The sequence below is a fragment of the Hyperoodon ampullatus genome (assembly GCF_949752795.1).
Source record: "Hyperoodon ampullatus genome assembly, chromosome: 2".
In the NCBI taxonomy this organism is placed as follows: Eukaryota; Metazoa; Chordata; class Mammalia; order Artiodactyla; family Ziphiidae; genus Hyperoodon; species Hyperoodon ampullatus.
Window position 1 is genome coordinate 169,150,980 of NC_136915.1, and position 22,860 is coordinate 169,173,839.

General features: G+C 37.6%; 1 protein-coding gene across 1 annotated transcript in view; it reads right to left on the minus strand.

The window, feature by feature from the left end:
• PRRC2C (proline rich coiled-coil 2C) overlaps positions 1-22,860 on the minus strand; it is a gene marked incomplete at its 3' end in the record, with an annotated part of 93,750 nt that overhangs the window by 65,164 nt on the left and 5,726 nt on the right. Inside the window, exons 2-4 of the mRNA XM_079697967.1 lie at positions 3,251-3,416; positions 1,588-1,765; positions 91-200 (exon numbers count right to left, since the gene is read on the minus strand). Coding sequence (XP_079554093.1) covers positions 91-200; positions 1,588-1,765; positions 3,251-3,362 — 400 coding nt within the window. The 5' untranslated portion in view covers positions 3,363-3,416. The remainder of the gene's footprint in view (positions 1-90; positions 201-1,587; positions 1,766-3,250; positions 3,417-22,860) is intronic.

Sequence of the window (22,860 nt, forward strand, 5' to 3'; positions counted from 1 at the left end):
GCCAAAACACCATAATTCGCCCCTTATCTCCTGCATGGCTGTTCAGTAACTATCAAGCCTAACCAGTTTCCCCAGCTAATGTCCACTTACCATCTCCTTGCCCACCTTGCTTGTTACTGGCCCATGATTTGGGAGCAGGTGCTACTTCTGGGGGAGCTGCAACCCCAGGTTTTGGTTGTGCTGGTGGAACTTCTGGTGCTCTTAAAAAAAATATGAATCCATTATTTCAGATATTGTATGTTTAAATAAAATAAATATTGCATTTAAGCTAAATCTGTATACAAATTATTTTGGCTACATATTTACTCAGATGCACGCCACCATGTTTTCCCTCTGCAACATCCCTTTAAATGAAGTACAGCTATTTTTGTCCCCTTTCATTTCTACCCATGAATAACCCAAGGAGATGACAGCTTTGTTTTTAATTTTGGAAAGAAAAGGGGAGGGAGGGAGGGAGGAGGGGAGGAAGGAAAGAAGAGAAGGAAATAAAGAAAAAAAAGAAGCACTCATTATTGAACATAGCTACCAAAAATTTGTTTTGAAGAAGTGAACATTTATAATTAGGAATAGCATTATAGTCATACATATAGTCTGGATTGGTGGAACTAACCAGGGGCTAAGGCTAAGCAAGCTCTCCATTTGGCAGTCAACAGTTTCACCACTGTACATATTACTGTTAATCAAGAGGTAACCGCAACCTGCCTGATGCATCTCCATGAGTAAAAGGTGTTTTAAAAGGGTCTATAGTTTTATTCAATTCTTGTAAGGAGTTAAGGCTTAAAAATGAAAAAGGCAGTTAACAGTCTTAAGAAATGCAATATATTTCTGGTATACTTAGACCTAAAACTGACTTGCTACTATAAAATAATTCTATAACAACTAAGAAGTAGAGAACGATAAGTCTTTAGTTAGCTTTGCCCAAGCAGTTGTATTTATTATATAAAGCTCCCCAAACCAGAATATAGAAATTTAGTAACAGATATAGGCAAAAAGCATTAAGTACTCATGTTCTTGTCTTATCTTTAAAAACTACCACTACTTAGCTTGGTCATTTAATAAACCAAGAGCCCTGAATACTCCGTGACACAGAATGCTAAATATTTATTGAATGAATGATGATTAAGCGGGATATTACTAATTCCATGTCAGCTTTCTTGTGAATTCTTTACTCATTCAAATAATATTACTTGAGCACCTATGATGTGCATCAGGTATAGTTTCAATGAATCAGGCAGACAGAAACTCTTAGCTTCCTGAAAAGTAGTTAACAGAATCAACTCTTAAATCATTGTAGAAAGAGAATGCCTGATTTGGTGAGGATGGGATAGGAGGGAGCCTGACAGTGTATGATACAAGGAAAACTGTGATTAGCAATTCTGTCAACTGTTCTACCCTGACACATAAAAATACTGACACTAAACCCAGGCATAGGAAAAATTACACAAAAGTTGACTATATAAAACACAGAAGTTGACTATATAAAACACTTTAAAGGGCATAGCACAACACCTAGCACATAAGGAACTCAAACATAAGTTCCCACAAAGAAAGGGGAATGATTTCATTCTTTAACAGACTTTGACTCACTTTTCTTCTTCATGTTGCTCTTGTTTTGATGCCCATCCTGTGCCATCTTTAGGTACGATGTTCACATTAGGATCATTGCCTTTGTTTTCCGCTTTGAGACTTGGGAGGTTAGCAGGTGGAGGCATACGCCGTGAAATACCAACTTTTCCAAGACTCTGCAATCCATGCCGAGCTGCAACTAAAGATCAGTAACATCAACTTTCTTAGTAACTACTTTATTCTTAAAACAAAATAAAAAGACAATAGGAATTAACAGGATCTTGAATTATTATTCTCTACTTTAAAATGAAAAAATTAAAACTAAGCCACACACCTACAACATAACCCAATGTAGACATTATACTAAAATTAACTATCAAGCCACTGAACAGGTGCTTTAAAAATTCTAACAACTGGGACTTCCCTGGCAGTCCAATGGTTAAGACTCCACGCTTCTGGGCTTCCTGGGTGGCGCAGTGGTTAAGAATCCACCTACCGATGCACGGGACATGGGTTCAAGCCCTGGTCCAGGAAGATCCCACATGCCGTGGAGCAACTAAGCCCGTGAGCCACAACTACTGAGCCCGCGCACCTAGAGCCCATGCTCTGCAACAAGAGAAGCCACCGCAATGAGAAGCCCGGGCAACATAATGAAGAGTAGCCCCCGCTCGCCACAACTAGGGAAAACCTGCGCGCAGCAACAAAGACCCAAGGCAGCCAAAAATAAATAAATAAATAGAGTATACAGAAAACAAATAAAATAGAACATAGATTAAACAAAAATTCTAACAACTGAACCAACCCTATAAACTATGAAAAAGAAAACACTGACAATGTTATTTTTTAATTTTTCCAGGGAATCGATTTTAAACTCGAAACTTCGTACATTAAAGAATAAACATGATATGAAACAGACTCACAGACATAGAGGACAGACTCGTGGTTGCCAAGTGGGAGGGGAGTGGGGGGGGTGAACTGGGAGTTCGGAGTTAGCAGATGCAAACTATTAAACACAGAATGGATAAACAACGAGGTCCTACTGTATTCAATATCCTGTGATAAACCAGAATGGAAAATAATATGAAAAAAGATTGTATGTATATGTGTAACTGAATCACTTTGCTGTACAGCAGAAATTAACACTACTGTAAATCAACTATACTTGAATAAAATAAATTTTAGAAAAGAAGAAATATGCTACCCTTATGTACATAATGAACACTGTTAATGCACCATACAGTTATCATGTGCACATGGTCCAGTTTTCACTCTTCACTGTAAACACTGGGTTCAAGGTATTAAAAAACAAAACAAAACTAAGAACCACAGGACTCTCTCTAGTCCATAACTAAAAGTGGTAGAATAAATCCACTAATACATAGCTTTATGCCTATTAATCTCATTGACCAAGTCTCCCTTTTGGAACCACATAGTTTTATTTATTTTCTGATGACAACAAACAGGGAAAAAAAACATATTTTAAAACATTTATAAATTTTCAACTTTAAAAAATTCATATCCCTTCAAAGATGTGTACGTATATAAAAAGCCCAATGTAAACAGGGCTGCATTAACATATGTTTGCCCTAGATCCTAACAGCAATAGCTCTAGTGTGTCATTTATAGTAATAAAACAAAACCATGAAAACTATAAAAAATATAAATGCCACTTGATTTTACTCACCTGTGGTTTTCTGAGTTTCTAATGATTTACCCTTGTAAGTATTAAATAAACTGAGTGTCGCATACTTTTTCCCATCCTTTGCTTTTGTGTTCTGGCCTGACTTCTCCGACATTTCAGTGGAAACTCATCGAGTCCAGAACGTCCTGCCACACCCCTTAAAACCAGTCTTTAAGATGCACATAAGAAAGAAAAACGAGGAAAACTTTAGAATTAGTTTACTAAAAGCTGTTAGTAAATTCAAATGTTCAAAGAAATTCTGAAAAATAAAAACATGAGAAATTAAGTCAATCTTCAATAACTCACATCAACAATAATTTCAAGAGCCTGTTTAATACTGTAAAATTCCAACAACCAAAATGTGACAAAATTAATCAAAATAAACTTCCATATGCTTGGTGAGTATATTGTTTATGATTTGTAACCATTTAACTACACTATAGAGAATAAGGGTTTTAATCCATACCGAGATAAACAGTTCAAATACAGTGTATCTATGGATAATGTCTTTCTATTTAATAAACAAATATCATTCAACTTAATAGGGTTGAGATGACTGGCATGATCAGCTTACACATATGGAATCCAAACATGACAGAAGGATAACATCGTTTCCCTATAAACTGCATGCCTGTGTTTTCAGGCAGTATGTGTCTAACAAAGATCTATTAGTTTAACAGTTTAGAATAGAAAGAACATTCTATTTTCTCGGCGTTCTGCAAAGGGTAGAATACTTCTTTATAAACCCAAGGTACATAAAAACAATATTCTATTTCATGGCTATGAAGTAAGTGTTCAAGAAATGGTGTACACTTGTCAAAACAAATCTGTGTATATGAGAAGTTATTAGAAGTACACAGTATTTTAATGAACATTCATATACAAAGAGAATGTTCATCTTTGGAACTAATGTACCTCAATTTAAAACTAGTTTATTAATAAACAGGGCAAAAGACACAAATTAGCTCTCATACTATTTCCCTTCAATTTAATGAGGTGTACATTATCAACCTTGGGAGTTGGATTTTTTCTGTTTGTTTTGTTTATTTTGTTTTCACAGTGGACATAGGACAGGAGGCGGTGAATTCTACCAATAAACCATCAACAGCTAAAAGCATGGGAGCTAAAGATAACACAGAATAGTATATAATGCAAAAAGCATTCAAAGTCAAGGAATGCCTGTGTAGACCCTACCATCATAAAAGTCATTTTAGGTACTGGTTTTACATTTGTCAATTGCAGAATAAGCATCACATGCAGAGATGTGATTTTATATTCATATCACCTGCCACAATATTTATGGAGTTCCACAAAATTTATCAATAATTTTCACATCTGTTATCTCATTTCAGTCTAGTAACTTTATGATACAGTTAGTATTCTGATTTTACAGATAAGGAAACTGATGTTCATAGGTTTCAAGCTGCCAGAGTCAGCTTCTCAGGCCAATAGAATAGAGAATAAATTTATTCTTTCATATCCTATGAGCCTCTCCAGTATAAAACTCAAGGAGGCTTTCTTTATAGTACCTACTACCCCCCTCCAAAAGTAAAACATAAATACACATGATTGAAGCTAGTACAAATGCATTCAAAAGATAATTCAATCAAAGATAAGAACAAACTATCACAATGTACCTATTTCTATAAAAGATCATGCATATCTAAAGACAAAGAATTTACAGCCATATACAATAAGACTGGATAAATCAGAAAAGCCAATTGCCCTCTAATGGTTTGCCAGTTATATGTGGGCACTTTCAGCAATCCCACCCCTGGGCCTATATGCAGAGAAATCTCTAATTTGAAAAGATACATGCACCCCACCCCTATGTTCATAGCAGCACTATTTACAATAGCCAAGACATGGAAGCAACCTAAATGTCCTTCGACAGATGAATGGATAAAGATGTGGTATGTATCACAATGGAATACTACTCAGCCATAAAAAAGAATGAAATAATGCCATTTGCAGCTACATGGATGGACCTGGAGATTATCATACTAAGTGAAATCAGAAAGAGAAAGACATATACCATATGATATCACTTATATGTAGAATCTAAAATATGATACAAATGGGCTTCCCCGGTGGCGCAGTGGTTGAGAGTCCGCCTGCCGATGCAGGAGACGCGGGTTCATGCCCCGGTCCAGGAAGATCCCACATGCCGCGGAGCGGCTAGGCCCATAAGCCATGGCCGCTGAGCCTGCGTGTCCGGAGCCTGTGCTCCGCAATGGGAGAGGCCACAACAGTGAGAGGCCCGCGTACCCCCCCCCAAAAAAGATACAAATTAACTTATTTACAAAACAGAAACAAACTCAAACATAGAGAACAAACTTCTGGTTTTACCAAAGGGGTTAGAGGGGTGGAGAGGGATAAACTAGGAGTTTGGGATGAGCAGATACAAACTACTAAATATAAAATAGATAAACAACAAGGTCCTACTGTATAGCACGGGGAACTAATAAACCATAATGGAAAAGAGAAGGAAAAAGAATTTATATATATATATATACACAATCTGAATCACTTTGCTGTACACATGCATATGTAATGTGTTTATATATACTGTCCAATGCAGGTAGGTATGTGTAATTTTACTTATATATAAATAAAACTAGAACTTAAGATACTGAATTGATGTGATCCCTAACAGAGACAGAGAGGAAAGAAATGAAGTGAGCCCTATGGTTTCCTGAGCTTACTGCCTGGAGAGCTCCCAGGTCATGGCACTGAGAAGGGAACTCAGAAGAGAATCCAAGTGGAGGCTGGAAGACTCCCTAAGTTGAAGAAATGAAGCTGGGCATTCAGGATGACCAAGGTAGCTAGGATATAATACTGGAAAGAAGAGAGGTATACAAAGAGAAAATGCTACAGATCTGCAGAAGATATGTTCCCCCTTGTGTATTCAGCAGAGTATCAATATGTACGTGTGTGAGGAAACCACCCAAAGCCAGGAAAGAACCATCTGAAATAATCAGAGGGAACAGTGCCTGTTGCTCAGGAAGGACTGGGAATAGCACCAATTCTCACATGCTAGACTTTAAATCACACTGTTTCTGGTAACCGAGTCCCAAGCAAATCTAAAGAATGTTTATTTTAAAAAATGGGAAAATATCCAGCACCCAAGAAGGCAAAATCCACATTGAACAATTTAATTAAAAACTACGCAGGTAGGGCTTCCCTGGTGGTGCAGTGGTTGAGAGTCCGCCTGACGATGCAGGGGACACGGGTTCGTGCCCCAGTCCGGGAAGATCCCACATGCCGCGGAGCAGCTGGGCCCATGAGCCGTGGCCGCTGAGCCTGTGCGTCCGGAGCCTGTGCTCCGCAACGGGAGAGGCCACAGCAGTGAGAGGCCCGCATACCGCAAAAAAAAAAAAAACTACGCAGGCAAAGAAGCAGGAAAATATGAACCATATTGAAGAGAAGAATCAATCAACTGAAACCAATCTAGCTGACCCAAGTATCAGAATTAGTGGACAAAAATGTTAAATTATTTTATATAACTGCATTCTGTATGTTCAACAAGTAAAAAGATTAAATATAGAGACATGAAAGATAAGCCCTGAGACAGAGTTAGACAGCCTAATCTATGTGTAACTGGAGTCGCTCAAGGAGGTGGGGTGAAAGAAAAAATAATGGCCAGAATCTCACAAAATCTGATGAAAAGTATAAATACAGATGCAAAAGACTCAACGAAGTCCAAGCATAAGAAATATGAACTAAACCATACCAAAGTACACCATAATAAAATTGTTCAAAACTAATGATAAAGAGAACATCTGAAAAGCAATAAGAGAAACAAACATAAGAGTTAGAGCAGAGGGGGGCCAGTGGTTAGGACTCTGCGTTTTCACAGCCAAGGGTGCGGGTTCAATCCCTGGTTTAAACTAAGAGGAACTAAGAGGTTAAAAAAAAAAAAATTAGAGCAGAATCCTTGTTGGAAACCATGCAAGTGAGAAAATGTTGCAGCCACATGCTTAGAAAGAAAAAACTGATAACTTAGAATTCTATATCCAGCACAAGTACTTTCAAAAATGACCAACAGGAGTTTCTCAGCCTTAAGAAAGATGAAATAATTCATCATTAGCAGATCTACACTCTAAGAAATGTTAAGTCCTTCAAACAGGAGAAAAAAAAAGAAAAAAAAAAGTTACCAGACAGAAGGCTGATCTACAGAAAAGAATGAACAGTACCAGAAATGAAACTAAGTAAGAAATGTGTGAAAAACACTTTTTTATTATTTAAATATCTTTATCCCAGGAATGCAGAGGTGGTTTAACTTTCAAAACTCAATAGAGGGCTTCCCTGGTGGCGCAGTGGTTGAGAGTCCGCCTGCCGATGCAGGGGACACGGGTTCGTGCCCCGGTCCGGGAAGATCCCACATGCCGCGGAGCGGCTGGGCCCGTGAGCCATGGCCGCTGAGCCTGCGCTCCTCAAGGGGAGAGGCCACAGCAGTGAGAGGCCCGCGAACCCGAGGGAAAATAAAACAAAAACAAAAAAACTCAATAGAGACATTTCACCATATAGTAAACTAAAACAAACACACAATTATCTCAATATATGCAGAAAAAGTATCTGACAAAACACAACACCCATTCCTGATAAAATCTTCTCAGGAAACTAAGACTCAGCCTGATAAAGGGCGTCTATTACAACCTATTTAAAAAAAATAAAGTCTACTAATAAAAAACCTATAGCAACATCATACTTAATGGTAAAAGACTGAATGCTTAACCCATGTTCTAAGGAACAAAGAAAGGCTATCAACTCTCACCACTTCTGTTCAACACTGTCCTAGATTCTAAGCCAGTGCAGTAAGACAAGGTGGGGCGGGGGGGAAAGGAAGTCAGATGGGGAAGGATGAAATAAAACTGTCTATTTGCTGACATGATCATATACGTAGAAAATCTAAGTCTAAAAAAAGCTACTAGAACTAAGAAGAGAGTTAAGCAAGGTTGTATACAAGATCAATATATACAAAATCAATTATATCAGTGCATAGTAGCAACGGACAATCAGAAATTAAAGTACAACTTATAACAGCAACTTAAAACTAGGAAATACTTAGGGATATATCTGACAAAAATTGTGCAATATTTGTATACTGAAAACTACAAAACATTAAAGAAGACCTAGATAAATGGAGACAGGCCATGTCTGTGGGTCAAAAGACCCAATAATAAGACGTCAATTCTTGCCAAGTTTATCCGCAGATTCAAAGCAATCCCAAACAAAACCTCAGAGGGAATTTTTCTACAATAAGCAAAAGAATTTTAAAAAGAAAATAATATTGGAGGGCAAATGTCACCTGATTTCAAGACTTATAAAGCAGCAATGAAGACACTGTAATAACAGTGTAAAACAGATCAACAGAACAGAATATAGAAAGATATACAAAACTTGGGACTTCCCTGGTGGTCCAGTGGATGAGATTCCGTGCCCTCAATGCAGGGGGCCCAGGGTTCCATCCCTGTTCAGGGAACTAGATCCCACATGCCACAACGAAGATCCCACATGCCGCAACTAAGACCCAGTGCAGCTAGCTGGCTGAATGAATGAATGAATACAAAAATATACAAAACTCAATGCAAAATGGACCGTAACAAAGGGTACAAACTTGCAGGTAGAAGATGGGTTAAGTTCTGGAGAGCTAATGTACAGTATTATGATTATGGTCAACAACATTGTATATGTATTTCGAAGCTGCTAAGATCTTTTTTTTTTTTAAACATCTTTATTGGAGTATAATTGCTTTAAAATGGTGTGTTAGTTTCTGCTTTATAACAAAGTGAATCAGCTATACATATACATATATTCCCATATCTCCTCCCTCTTGCGTCTCCCTCCCACCCTCCCTAATCCACCCCTCTAGGTGGTCACAAAGCCCCGAGCTGATCTCCCTGTGCTATGCGGCTGCTTCCCACTAGCCATCTATTTTATATTTGGAAGTATATATAAGTCCACACCACTCTCTCACTTTGTCCCAGCTTACCCTTCCCCCTTCCGACGTCCTCAAGTCTACTCTCTACGCCTGCGTCTTTATTCCTATCCCGCCTCTAAGTTCTTCAGAACCTTTTTAGATTCCATATATGTTAGCATATGGTATTTGTTTTTCTCTTTCTGACTTACTTCCCTCTGTATGACAGTCTCTAGGTCCATCCACCTCACTACAAATAACTCAATTTCGTTTCTTTTTATGGCTGAGTAATATTCCATTGTATATATGTGCCACATCTTCTTTATCCATTCATCTGTCGATGGACACTTAGGTTGCTTCCATGTCCTGGCTATTGTAAATAGAGCTGCAGTGAACACTGTGGTACATGACTCTTTTTGAATTATGGTTTTCTCAGGGTATATGCCCAGTAGTGGGATTGCTGGGTGGTATGGTAGTTCTATTTGTAGTTTTTTAAGGAACCTCCATACTGTTCTCCATAGTGGCTGTATCAATTTACATTCCCCCCAACAGTACAAGAGGGTTCCCTTTTCTCCACACCCTCTCCAGCATTATTGTTTGTAGATTTTTTGAGCCAAGATCTTAAATGATAATTATGCACGTGATGTGTGGAGGTTTAAGCTAATGCTACAGTGGTAATCACACTGCAATATATAAATGCACAAAAATACACCTTAAACTTATTTGACATCATATGTTAAGAATGTCTCAAAATTTTTAAAAAGGACCACAGACAAAAAAGGTAAAACCTGAAACTATAAAAACTTCTAGAGTAACCATAGGAGAAAATCTTTGTGACCCTGGGCTATATATAAAGACTTCTTAGATAGTACACTAAAAACACAATTCATAGGGAATTCCCTGGCAGTCCAGTGGTCAGGACTCAGAGCTTTCACTGACAAAGGCGTGGGGGTTCAGTCCCTGGCTGGGGAACTAAGATCCCACAAGCCGCGTGTGGTGGGGGTGGGGGCGGGGCCCACAATCCCTAAAAGATGAAATTTTTAAACTAGACTTTTGCCTTTTGAAAGTTCTCATGGTTGAGAATGAAAACACAAGCTACTGTCTGGGAAAAAACATCTGCAGATCATATATCTGACGAAACACTTTTATCCAGATATGTACAAAACTCTCAGAATTCAATAATAAAACACATGACCCAATTATTTTTAAAGGGCACAGAATGTGACACTTCACCAGAGATACACAAGTGGCAAATAAACATGCGTAAAGATATTCAGCATTTCAGCACCATTAGTATTTGGGAAATGCAAATTTAGACCACAGTAAGATACCTCCATACTTCTACTGTATTGGCTAAAACTACGGAATAATTATACCAAGTGTCGACAAGGATGTGGAAGAACTGGAACTCTCATAGCCTGCTCATGGGAATGTAAAATGGTATAACCACTTGGGAAAACAGTTTGGCAGCTTCTTAAAAAGGAAAAAACATCCCCAAACCACACAATCCCAATTCCATTCCCAATGTTTATACAAGAAAATGAAAACATATGTCCATATGAAGACTCAGACTTGTACTCTGGTTCATAGTTTTATTTGTAATAGGCAAGCACTGGAAACAACCCAACTGTTCACGAACAGGTTACTGGATAACCATATTGTGGTATATACATAAATGGAATGAATACCCAAGCAATAAAAAAGAATGAACTACTGATAAATGTAACAACATGGATAAATCTCAAAGTCATTATGGTGAAGGAAAGAAGTTAGACTCCCAACATATACACTATATACTGAATTCAACTGCGGATGAAAAATGTTGCCTCCTATATCAGTAAACAAAGGATGTTGCCGCGGGCCAACAAACCAGTAGCTACAGCAGCCACTGCCAACTGTGCACCCTGAGGGGATCCAGGATGGAGAAAAGGAGGATACTGGCCCTAGATAGTTAAGGTGCGTATCAAAGGAATGATTTCAATAAGCCCAGACCCTTGCATCTTCCCATAATAGAAAAGAGCTAAATTCATTAACTTGAAATGTCTGGTTTTCTTTAATTAACCTTAACCTTTTTTGATGTTCCAAATACCTGGGTTTTGTTGCAAAACTTCTATATATCCTGGCTCCTCCCTTACCTCTTTGGACTAGTCCCTAAGAGCTATCTGAAAGGCTAACTTCCAGGCTTAAGCCTTCAGTTTTGTCCGCCAAACAAAACGTAATTCTCACCTTTTAGGTTGTGCTTTTTTTTCACTGGACACTACAAAATGCAAATGTATCTATGGTACAGGAAGCAGATCAGTGATTGCCTATGGATAGGAACTGGGAGGAACAGAAGGAAATTTTTCTTGATACGTTCATTATCCTGACTGTGCTAAGAGTTTCACGATGTGTATATGCAAAGCATCAAATAGTATACTTTAAGTATGTGCAGTTTATTTTATGTCAATAAAAGTATTTTTTAAAAGATCAAGGACCCCTAGATTCCAAGCAAACAAGAGGGATTAGAAATGAAGTTATTACAGATATTTATACAAATTTATTGTAAGTGGAGTGTAGACTGCAAGGTATGATATTGTGATTTATAAGAAAATTATACTTGGTCTTCATCCTCGCTCCTGACACAGGGCTAAAACACTTGGAATTTCCTAAATAATAGGAGATAAAGGTATCTTTTGTTATTCATAACAAGCCCCTTACAACCACACCTGAGGATAAGTTAATGTAGTGACTCCAGAAAGGCCTCTAGGGGTGAGGGCTGGTTGCCAGGAGTTGGCACATATATACAAGTGATTAGAGGGCTGGAACTTTCAACACCATCCTCCTCTCCTCCAGGGAAGGGAGAGGAGCTGGAGGTTGAATTAATCACCATTGGCCAAAGATTTAATTATTCATGCCTCCATTAAAGTTAGGAGCACTTCCTGGAGGATGGAGTTCCATAAACTACACAGGGACAAAAACTCATGTGCTTGGGACTCTTCTGGACCTTGCCCTGTACATCTTTTCATTCACTCCTATACTTTAATATCTTTGTAATAAACCAGTAATCTAGTAAGTAAATTGTTTTCCTGAGTTCTGTGAACTGCTCTAGCAAATTAATCAAACCTGATTTACAGCCAGCCAGCCGGTTAGCCAGCAGCATGGTTAACAATCATAACAATCTGGACTTTCAACTGGCATCTGAAGTATTCGGGGGGACAGTCTTGTGGGACTGAGCCCTTATTAATCTCTGGGATATAATGCTATCTCTGGGTAGTTAGATCAGAATTGAGTTAAATTTCAGGACACCCAGATAGTGGCTAGAGAATCTAACTAACTGCTTGTTGTGGGGACCCCGCTCTCCACGTGGTGACCAGAAATGTCACAAGTAAAGTAGAATATTAATACAGGAGATATACAGTAGTGGTTTTTTTTGTTTTGGTTTTTTTTGGCTGCATTTGGTCTTCGTTGCTGCGTGCGGGCTTTCTCTAGTTGCGGTGAGTGGGGGCTACTCTTTGCTGCAGTGCGTGAGCTTCTCACTCCAGTGGCTTCTCTTGCTGCGGAGCATGGGCTCTAGGTGTACGGGCTTCAGTAGTTGTGGCTCGTAGGCTCAGTGGTTGTGGCTCACAGGCTCCCGAGCTCAGGCTCAGCAGTTGTGGCGCAGGGGCTTAGTTGCTTCCACGGCATGTGGGATCTTCTTGGACCAGGGATTGAACCCGTGTCCCTGACAATGGGAGGCGGATTCTTAACCACTGCCCCACCAGGGAAGTCCCTCCAGTAGTGTTTTTAATTTGCACAAGGGAAGAGGGCAGGGATGGCAGGGAGGGAAACAGGCTGGCAAGATATGAAATTGGAGAAATCAGTAGCTCTGACAAGGAATAATGAAGAACAATGTAATATTACAGCTCATACCAGAGCAGAAAAAAAAAATGTCAGAACATAATAAACAAGGAATCAACAAACTGTTTTTGTTCCTGAGATTGATAAGAAAGTAGTTTAAGATTCCTGTGGCTACAAAGTTAATAGACAAAACTAGAAATGTAGAAGAAAATCAACTGAAAGTGAAAAACAAACACACTTCTTATCAAACCATAAAACACAGAATCATATAATTCAAAGGAATGTTCTTAAGGGCTTTCATTACCAGACAAAACAATATGTTTTAAAAGTTACCCCCAAAAAAAGCAGAAAAGAAAAATCAAATTAAAAAAAAAACAATAATAACTACTGATAAATTCAAGAGCTGGCTCTTTTGGAAAAAAAATATATAAATTAGCTGAATCGCTCTAATTTTAAGTTAACACTAAGAATGAGAAAGATGATATAAAATACACACATGAAGAGAAGGCTTTGAAATAAGGGTTTTCTAGGAAAACAGAAATTACCAGATTTGGCTCAAAATAAACAGGTAAAAACGATGGAAAAAGAAGTTGTCCAAAAGCTGCCCACCCCCAAAGTGTCTGGACCAGGTGATTTCAGAAGGGAATTCTGACATTAAACAGAGACAATTCACATGCTATTTACGATGAACTAAAGGCAGGCTTTGGCAAACTAAGGCCTATGGCCAAATCCAGCCTGTGGTCTGTTTTGTAAGGCCTGGGTAGAGAGCTAAAAATGGTTTAGAACCCAGCAGCATAGCTTAAAACAAAGTCTAAGAATCTATCCTAAAAAAATACTAATGCGTGCAAAATACACATACACGTAAGGATATTCACTACAATATGGTATGTGAAAAATTTATTTATAATCTATGTCAGTCATTAAGTGATCCATATTTTGAAACATTTACTGAACACCTACTATGTATGCTATTCTGTCGACTGGAGATACAAGGGATAAGAATCTGCTCTCACGGGTCTTACATTCTAGTTTGGTGATTCAAATAATAGGTAAATAAAATCATTTCATATGGTGACAAATGCCATAAATAAAACCAAACAGGACAACATGAAAGGGTGGAAACTACTTTAGAAAGGGTGGAACTACTTTAGATAAGTTGATCACTAAAGGCCTCTCTGAGGAGAGAGCAAGGGGAAAGAGGCAGCTTCAAGGTTGAAGAAAAACCAAATGCAAAGGACCTCTGGCCCTGATATGCTAACCACGTTCAAAAATATAAAAGCTGGGGAAGCAAAAGCTAGTAAGAAAGGGACAGTTGAAGGAGAGAAAGAAGGTTGGATGAGGTGGGCCTATTAGGATTAAAAACTTTATCTTTGAAACAATGGGAAACCACTGAATTCTGAGCAAAGGCTTGTCTTTGTTTTAAAAATAGCATTCTGGGAGTTCCCTGGTGGCCTAGTGGTTAGGATTCTGGGCTTTCACTGCCGCGGCCCAGGTTCAATCCCTGGTCAGGGAACTGAGAACCCTCAAGCTGTGCGGCGTGGCAAAAAAAAAAACCTTGTATTTTTTATATTACTACCCTGTCTACTATGTACCTAAAAAATCTAAATCATTAAGGGCTGAGGGTCAGTCTCCAAAATAAAGCTTTTTGAATAACACATCCCCTTTCTCTGTTTAAGGAAAGAGAAAGTAAACATCTCTCTAAATTCAAGGTTCTATAACTGAGCAATGCTGGTAAGAAACTAGCATTTTTTTCACTGAAATTAGATGTAGCAAAACATGCACCTACATTTTCCGAATTTTGAACAATAAATACATATTACCTTTTTTGACCAAAAAAAAAAAAGTTAAGATGGAAGAAAGGAAGAAAAAGAAAAAAGAAAAAAAAAAAAAAAAAAAGGAAGCCAGTGCTTTTAAAGCCAACAGACTGTTTCCAAAAGGTCTAAGGGAAATTTGGAAGGCAGCAGTTTACCATAATATAAACATCAACTTTTTGAAATGAAAGAATAACGAAACAGTGGTAACAAAAAGATGGTTTTCATGAAAGGATAGGTATTGTAGGCTGAAGATTTGTGGGAAAAAAAATCTGTAAGGGATTTCCACATCAAGAGGAGATTAGGTACTACCTCTAAAATTCCATCAGTGCCAAAAATTGTAAGATTCTAAGGTGACTCACCTACGATTACAAAAGAATTAAAAGTATTCGATACCAAAAATATTAAGTGATATTTAAAATCTAGTATATTGGGGGGGGGGGAGGAACCTCATACTTTTGCAAATCACCAATTTGCAAAATTCAATTAAATGACAGAATCATAACCTTTCTGGCCTCCATGGGCTTCTATGTATCCAGCCTCTGTTTACCTCTTTCCTCCTTATTCTTATAGTGATTGTTTAGTTCCTCTGGGAAACACAGCACAATGTCCCACTCAAATTGTTAACATTAAAAAGAAACTGCAACCATTTCCAGATGAGCCTGCTGGACACATTCAACAAATGTTTTATTGAACAAATAAAGGAAGAATATATACTAATAATAGTCAAGTATCACATACAAATATAAAAATAAAGAGCTTCTGTGTAAACCATTTTCACTGGTTTCTGTGACTGACATCTGCCTCATTTTTTTTTCCTATCCCTCTACATAAATGTTAACTGCTTTTGTCAGCTCTCTCTTCTCTATGTGCTTACCTCTTTAGCCATCTCATCTACTGTTCACTGCTTCAGTAAGGATAATTCCCAACCAAATCCTTCCTTCAAGCTACAATCTTTAGACATTCATTTTTTTTAGACATTCATTTTTAATTGCGTATAGAACAAAACACCTTCGCTTAAGTTTCTTGACAGAACTACACACTAAAAATGTTTAATTCCGCCATCCACGTAAAAAAAATATTTACCCAGTGCCTACTAATCAGGCACTACTAGGAACAAATGAAACAGAGACATGCTGATCTCATCAACTGAGTGGAGATTTGAGAAGGCTGGAAAAGATTTGCAAAGAACTGGGAGAAAAGACAGCCAACTAGTAAAACGAGGCATTGACAGGCAGCACTGAAACCTGAGTAGAAGCTGGAAACCAGGGATATACAGTATTCCCAAGCCTGCGCAGTTTGAAGACTGTTAACAATGTCCAGCAGCACGTCTAGGAGTAGGGAGTGGTGGGAGGCACAAAGCAGCTGGATCGAATAAGAAATTAGAGTTGTGCCAGGCAGGTGTAAAGAAAAGCAAGGGAGATGAGGATACTGCCAGGAGAATGGTTAGATTAACATTTCATGGAAGTCTAAATCAGAGAGTGAAGTAAGACAAGCTGGAAAAAAATAAGGAGGAGAGGAGAAGGAACTGGAAATTTCAAAAAGATTGAATAAAAGCTCTTAACAGTAGTGATTATTGAATGCTTGCTGAGTCAAGCTTACTATGGATTGTTCTGTTCATTTATAAAAACAGCAGGAGAAAATGTACTGAATGAGAAAAGTGGAGGCATAGGAGCTTGTGATTTGAATGTAACGTTTCAGGTAATGACAGGGTTTAGACCAAGACATTAAAGGTCAAGAACATATAATATGTGTGAGTGTGTGCATAGGTACATGTACACACAGAGAATGGTAAAACAAATACAGTAAACTATTAACAATCAGGGAATATGAATGAACGAATATGGAAATTCTCTGTATTATTTTTACAACATTTCTTTGAGATTAAGACTATCCAACCCCCCAAAAAGTCTAACAGCTTATCTGCTTTCCCAAAGATGTTCTTCCCAATTTCACCATAACCATTTTCCCTACCTCTAGTTTAAAACCCTGAATAATCTTTGATATTTATTTCTCCCATTTCTAACATAAAGAGGAATCCAATTTCTATACATTCTAATTTTGTAATGTCTCTTGAAGCCAAATTTTTAAAATCTGAGCTCTAGAGATTTAGAATGTAAAAATATCAGACTGGAAATAAGAAGAGCTCAAAGCCCAAGTCACCAAAACTTACCAATGAAGAAACAACCTTAGAGAAGTAAAACTCATAAGGCTAGGAAGTGATGGAGCTAAGATTACTATCAAAGCCAGTAACCAAGATAACCTCACCATATGAAAATCAGAACTCAATTTTCATTATAGAAGAGATAAGCATCAAACCTTTAAAATACATAATAATAAATAACATGTCATTTGAGGTTAAGAGATTTTAAAAGATTCAAGTTTTTCATATCAAAACTTACTCTGGGGACTTCCCTGGTAGTGCAGTGGTTAAGAATCCTCCTGCCAATGCAGGGGACACGGGTTCGAGCCCTGGTCCGGGAAGATCCCACATGCCGTGGAGCAACTAAGCCAGTGTGCCACACTGAGCCTATGCTCTAGAGCCCACCAGCCACAACTACTGAGCCCACGTGCCACAACTTCTGAAGCCCGAGCACCTAGAGCCCGTGCTCTGCAAGAAGAGAATCCACCGCAATGAGAAGCCCGTGCACTGCAATGAAGAGTAACCCCTGCTTGCTGCAACTAGAGAAAGCCTGTGAGCAGCAATGAAGGCCCAACACAGCCAAAAAATTAATTAAAAAAAAAACTTACTCCATTACAATACAGAGTTGAATATCAAGGATAAAAAAATTAAAGCAACAAAACATAGTAATATCTCAATTAGTGAATGTATTCCAACTGTTGTAGAAATATTATTTTGAAGTGTAACAATGTAAAAAGCATAAAAATCAATGCACTGTAGACTGTAAAAGGGGGAGATTACTATGAACTGAACGGTGTTCCCCCAAAATTCATATGTTGAAGCCCTAACTACCAATGTAATAGAAAGTATTTGGAGCTGGGACCTTTGGGAGGTAATTAGGGTTAAGTGAGGTGATGAGCATGGGGCCTCATAATGGAATTAGTTCTCTTATAAGAGGAAGAGACATCAGAGCTCTCTCTCAGCCATGTGAGGACTCAGCTAGAAGGCATTAAGCCAAACCCGACTACACTGGCACGGTGATCTTGGACTTCCAGCCTTCATAACTTGAAAAATAAGTTTCTGTTTTATAAGCCACCTCGCCTATGGTATTTTCTCATGGTAGCTAACAAAGATAGAGGGGATTGATGTATTAACTTCAGAAAACAGCATTTTATCACTCAAATTTTAACTAAATTTTACATTTAAAATTAAAAAGTCAAGACATTCACCACACTCCTCTGAGTTCCAGGTCAATCAGCATTCACAAAATATTACCTTTTAAAAAAATTTTTTTAAATTAATTTTTATTGGAATATAGTTGATTTATAATGTAAAATATTACCTTTCTAAAAAGTTTACTTTTGATTAACTCCCCCCCTCAGTTTGACTTTAAACACGTTAATCAAAGTACTAGTCTTTATACACTCCTCCTTAAATACAAATGAGGATCATAGAATATTAGAGGCTGAAAATTATTTTATATTCAACTAAGTCAATATGAAGTAATGTGACCAGAAAAACTAATATATTGGACCCTGTCCTTTTCAAAGCCTTTTGTGAAAAACTTGAATAAAGACCTGGAAAGTAGACACCACATACAACACAAACATCCGAAAGAGTAACAATGCACTTAATGACTTTCTTAAGATTTAATGACTTTCTTGGAATGCTGGATAGAATTAAATTGGATTTAAGAATAAGTAGTTAGTCATAGATCAAGAACTGAATTTCATAAATACAGAATACAGACTCAGCCTGTTCATATAAAACAGGACAGTTAGTGACAGCTAGTAGTGTGACAGCACTGCTTTACAAAAATTGCTACTCTGATAGAAATCTAATGCACAAATCTGGAATTGTGACAGTTCTACTGAATCTTGTGTTTATCACATTGTTTAGAGCATTACGCTCAATTCTGGTCTTCATTAAGACAAACATTAAAACCAAACTAAATTGGATACAAAAGAAAGACTTCATAACTGTTCAGTTTACCCTAGGTGGAAACAAGTTGTATCTTAAACTCATTCTCTACTTTCACCATTAGCCAAGCAACCCAAAGAGCTGTGAAATGAAGTGATAAGTAATTTTGCTGAGGCACAAAATGCCACAATGCCATGAGGTATGTGAGAGAAGGATGCTTCTAGGAAATAAGCTTAGACCTCTCTCCCTATCTCTCCTGCTGTCTCATCCCCAGAGTTTGTTTTGTTTTTTTAGAGAAACAGTAACTCTCGTGAAGAGATACATAACTGTTTCTTTGAGGGGAAAAAAAGAGCTCTGAAAAGAAAGCCAAACCCTCTGCAGATGATGGAAGCCAAGAGAAAGTGAAGAGGTTTGAATGCTATCATGGTGTTCAAATATTTGGAAATTTAGAAGATCTTAAAATATGACTGTTAAAGGTTGACTACGGTGTCTTCCTGGGCACCAGATACGTTCAAGCAACAGCAAGATAAGCCTTTATCAAAAATATTTTAAAAGGTAACTTCTGCTTTGAGTGAAAGGTTGAACTGGTCAACTTCTAAGGTCACTTCCATTACTAATTATTATAATCACTTAGTAATTCTAAAGTCAGAGTGACATAACACTATTTGCAGCAACATGGATGGACTTAGATTATCATGCTAAGTGAAGTAAATCAGAGAAAGACAAATATATGATATCACTTACAAGTGGAATCTTCAAAAAACGGATACAAATGAACTGATTTACAAAACAGAAATAGACTCACAGACATAGAAAACAAACATGGTTACCAACGAGGAAAGGGTGGGGGGATAAATTAGGATTTGGGGATAAACAGATATACACTACTATATATAAAAGAGAAACAACAAGGATCTACTGTACAGCACAGGGAACTATATTCACCATCTTGTAATAACCCATAATGGAAAAAAATCTGAAGAAGAATATATATATATGTGTGTGTATAACTGAGTCACTTTGCTATACACCTGAAACTAATACAACATTGTAAATCAACCACACTTCGATAAAAAATAAATTAAAAAAATAAAGCTAGAGTGACATCCAATATTTTTAAGATCATCTGCTATTATAATAGTAAAGCTAAGAATATCACCACGTTGACTGCCTCTACTACAAATAGCACTACAGCAAAAGCATTAAAAATTGTCATTTTTAAAAACAAAGTGTAATACAAATAAATCTGTTGCAGTTTTAATCAAAATGGTAGAAGGGCTCAGACTGTTCTTAGAAACTGAAATATGTGAATTAAGTTTCTGGGGCCAAGAAAGCCTTATCAGAAAAGAAATGTAGCTATCAAATCTTCTGTATTATAAATTACTATCCCAGCAAAGTAAAGCTGTGTGTCTATCACTTACTCTATAAGGTGACTGCCAGAGCACTCTTTTGGACAACTTGTAGTATTTTAAAACTGTTCGTATTACACAATTACTTCTCTTACAATAGATTAAGTTTAAATCCCAGCTCTAACATTTAGTAGCTACGTGTTTTTATAGCATAATTGTGGCATACACATATTATGGCATAAGCATTTCCACAGTCATTAAATACAATCCTGAATTTTTATTTCCTCATCTGTTGGCTATATCTTCTAGTCTGTTGTGAGATTTAAGTGTGTATAAAGCTGTTAGATGGTGTCTGGTACTTAATAATGAGCTTAATAAATGGTAATAACATTTTCAAAACTTACACATAGTAAATAAAAACTAATGCATAAATAATTTCTTAGTCAACTTTATTTTTTGAAAGGCAGGTATGTTGGATTTTATGGGAGAAAAAGAGAAGCATTCTGTTCAAGATGCTCATCCAACATCATGAATTATTCTAAATCTTTCATATAACTGAAGGGCTGCCTTTAAGGGTTGGAATTGTAAGTTTAAATTTTTAAGTGTAGAGAATTGGTTAGCATCCCTCCCCACCAAGCACTGGCTAGATTCCTCCACCATTAAAACAACCTGTCTTGAGACATGTTAACCTACCCATCTCTTTCTCCTACCTTCTACTTTCACTTTTTTCCATGTTTTCAAATTTGTCATAAATATAACTACACAACCAAAGAAATTTATTTATTTATTTTTTGGTCATGTCAGGAAATCAAGCAATCAGCACATACAAGCTATTCTTGACTTTTCAATCCTTACTCAATAGCTCTTTCTTCATCTGGAGAGATATTTTGTGTCTCCAAAATGTCAGAAGACTCTGTTCTACAGTTGGGAGATATTTCATCTTTCTACATTCTGTATCCTAATTGTGGTGGGGGCTACAGGTAACTACACATATCAAAAAATCCAATTTTTCTTAATCAAAATTTTAACACTTATACAGCAATATAACCAACCTTCCACATCTCTGTCAAAAGGCTTATTTCAATAACATCCTTTCCCTGCTTTTAAAATAAAATTCCTCTATCTGTCCCAATTCAGAAGTAATTCTTCATATTATGTTCAATTAAGATCTACAAAGTTTAAATCTAACATTAAAAACAGTTACTTAAAAATACAGGCCAAGGGACTTCCCTGGTGGCACAGTGGTTAAGAATCCACCTGCCTGGACCTAGAGTCTGTCATACAGAGTGAAGTAAGTCAGAAACAGAAAAACAAATACCGTATGCTAACACATATATATGGAATCTAAGGGAAAAAAAAAAAAAAAGGTCATGAAGAACCTAGAGTTAAGACGGGAATAAAGACACAGACCTACTAGAGAATGGACTTGAGGATATGGGGAGGGGGAAGGGTAAGCTGGGACAAAGTGAGAGAGTGGCATGGACATACATACACTACCAAACGTAAAATAGATAGCTAGTGGGAAGCAGCCGTATGGCACAGGGACATCAGCTCGGTGCTTTGTGACCACCTAGAGGGGTGGGATAGGGAGGGTGGGAGGGAGGGAGACGCAAGAGGGAAGAGATATGGGAACATATGTATATGTATAACTGATTTACTTTGTTATAAAGCAGAAACTAACACACTGTTGTAAAGCAATTATAATACTCCAATAAAGATGTTAAAAAAAAAAAAAAAAAGAATCCACCTGTCAATGCAGGGGACACAGGTTTGATCCCTGGTCCAGGAAGATCCCACATTCTGCGGAGCAATTAAGCCCGTGTGCCACAACTACTGAGCCTGCGCTCTAGAGCCCATGAGCCACAGCTACTGAGCCCTCGTGCCACAACTACTGAAGCCCACGCGCCTAGAGCCTGTGCTCCACAACAAGAGAAGCCACCGCAATGAGAAACCCGCGCCAGCAACGAAGACCCAGCACAGCCAAAAAAAAAAAAAAAAGCTCAAACATCAAAATAAATAACATTAAAAATATACACATATACAGGCCAAGCAACAATAGTCATATTGCCAAAAATGTAAATTGTAATTGCAACTGAAAAAGTATAAAGTGGTTTTTTTGAAGATTAAAATGTTAAGTATAGTTTTACTCATATATTCTCTTTCCTCTTTGAAAGCTGATCATCTACATATGATATTTTAATAAACATTATTTGTTTCCAAATTACTAGAAACACTTAATAAGTTACAATGCCCATCTTTAAAATACACTGGATAAACTGGAATTCTATACTTGCTGTTGGGCAACTACTTAACCCATTTTCATAATAAGTTCTAAGCTTTCTGTTCCTAGTGACCATTTCTCCAGTCTCCCAAATGTTTTTGATGTTGTTCTGAACATATCCTTAATATGTCTCCTTAAGGAGCCTTTCAGAGCACTGGCCTCCACAGGGCCTTTGTGCACATAGAAAAACACACCCTCTGGGAAGATACAGGTACTCATCTTGGTGAGAGGGCTGATGTCTTGGGAGGGAGAAGAGAAGTGGAGGCACAATTTCCGCTGGAGGCCTAGCCAGGGCACAGGACTCTGAAAGCGGATCAAGGGCTAGATTTCAGTCCTTGTTGCCTCCTTCAGCCAGGCATCTTTGTGCAGTGCACAAATGGTACAACCATATGCA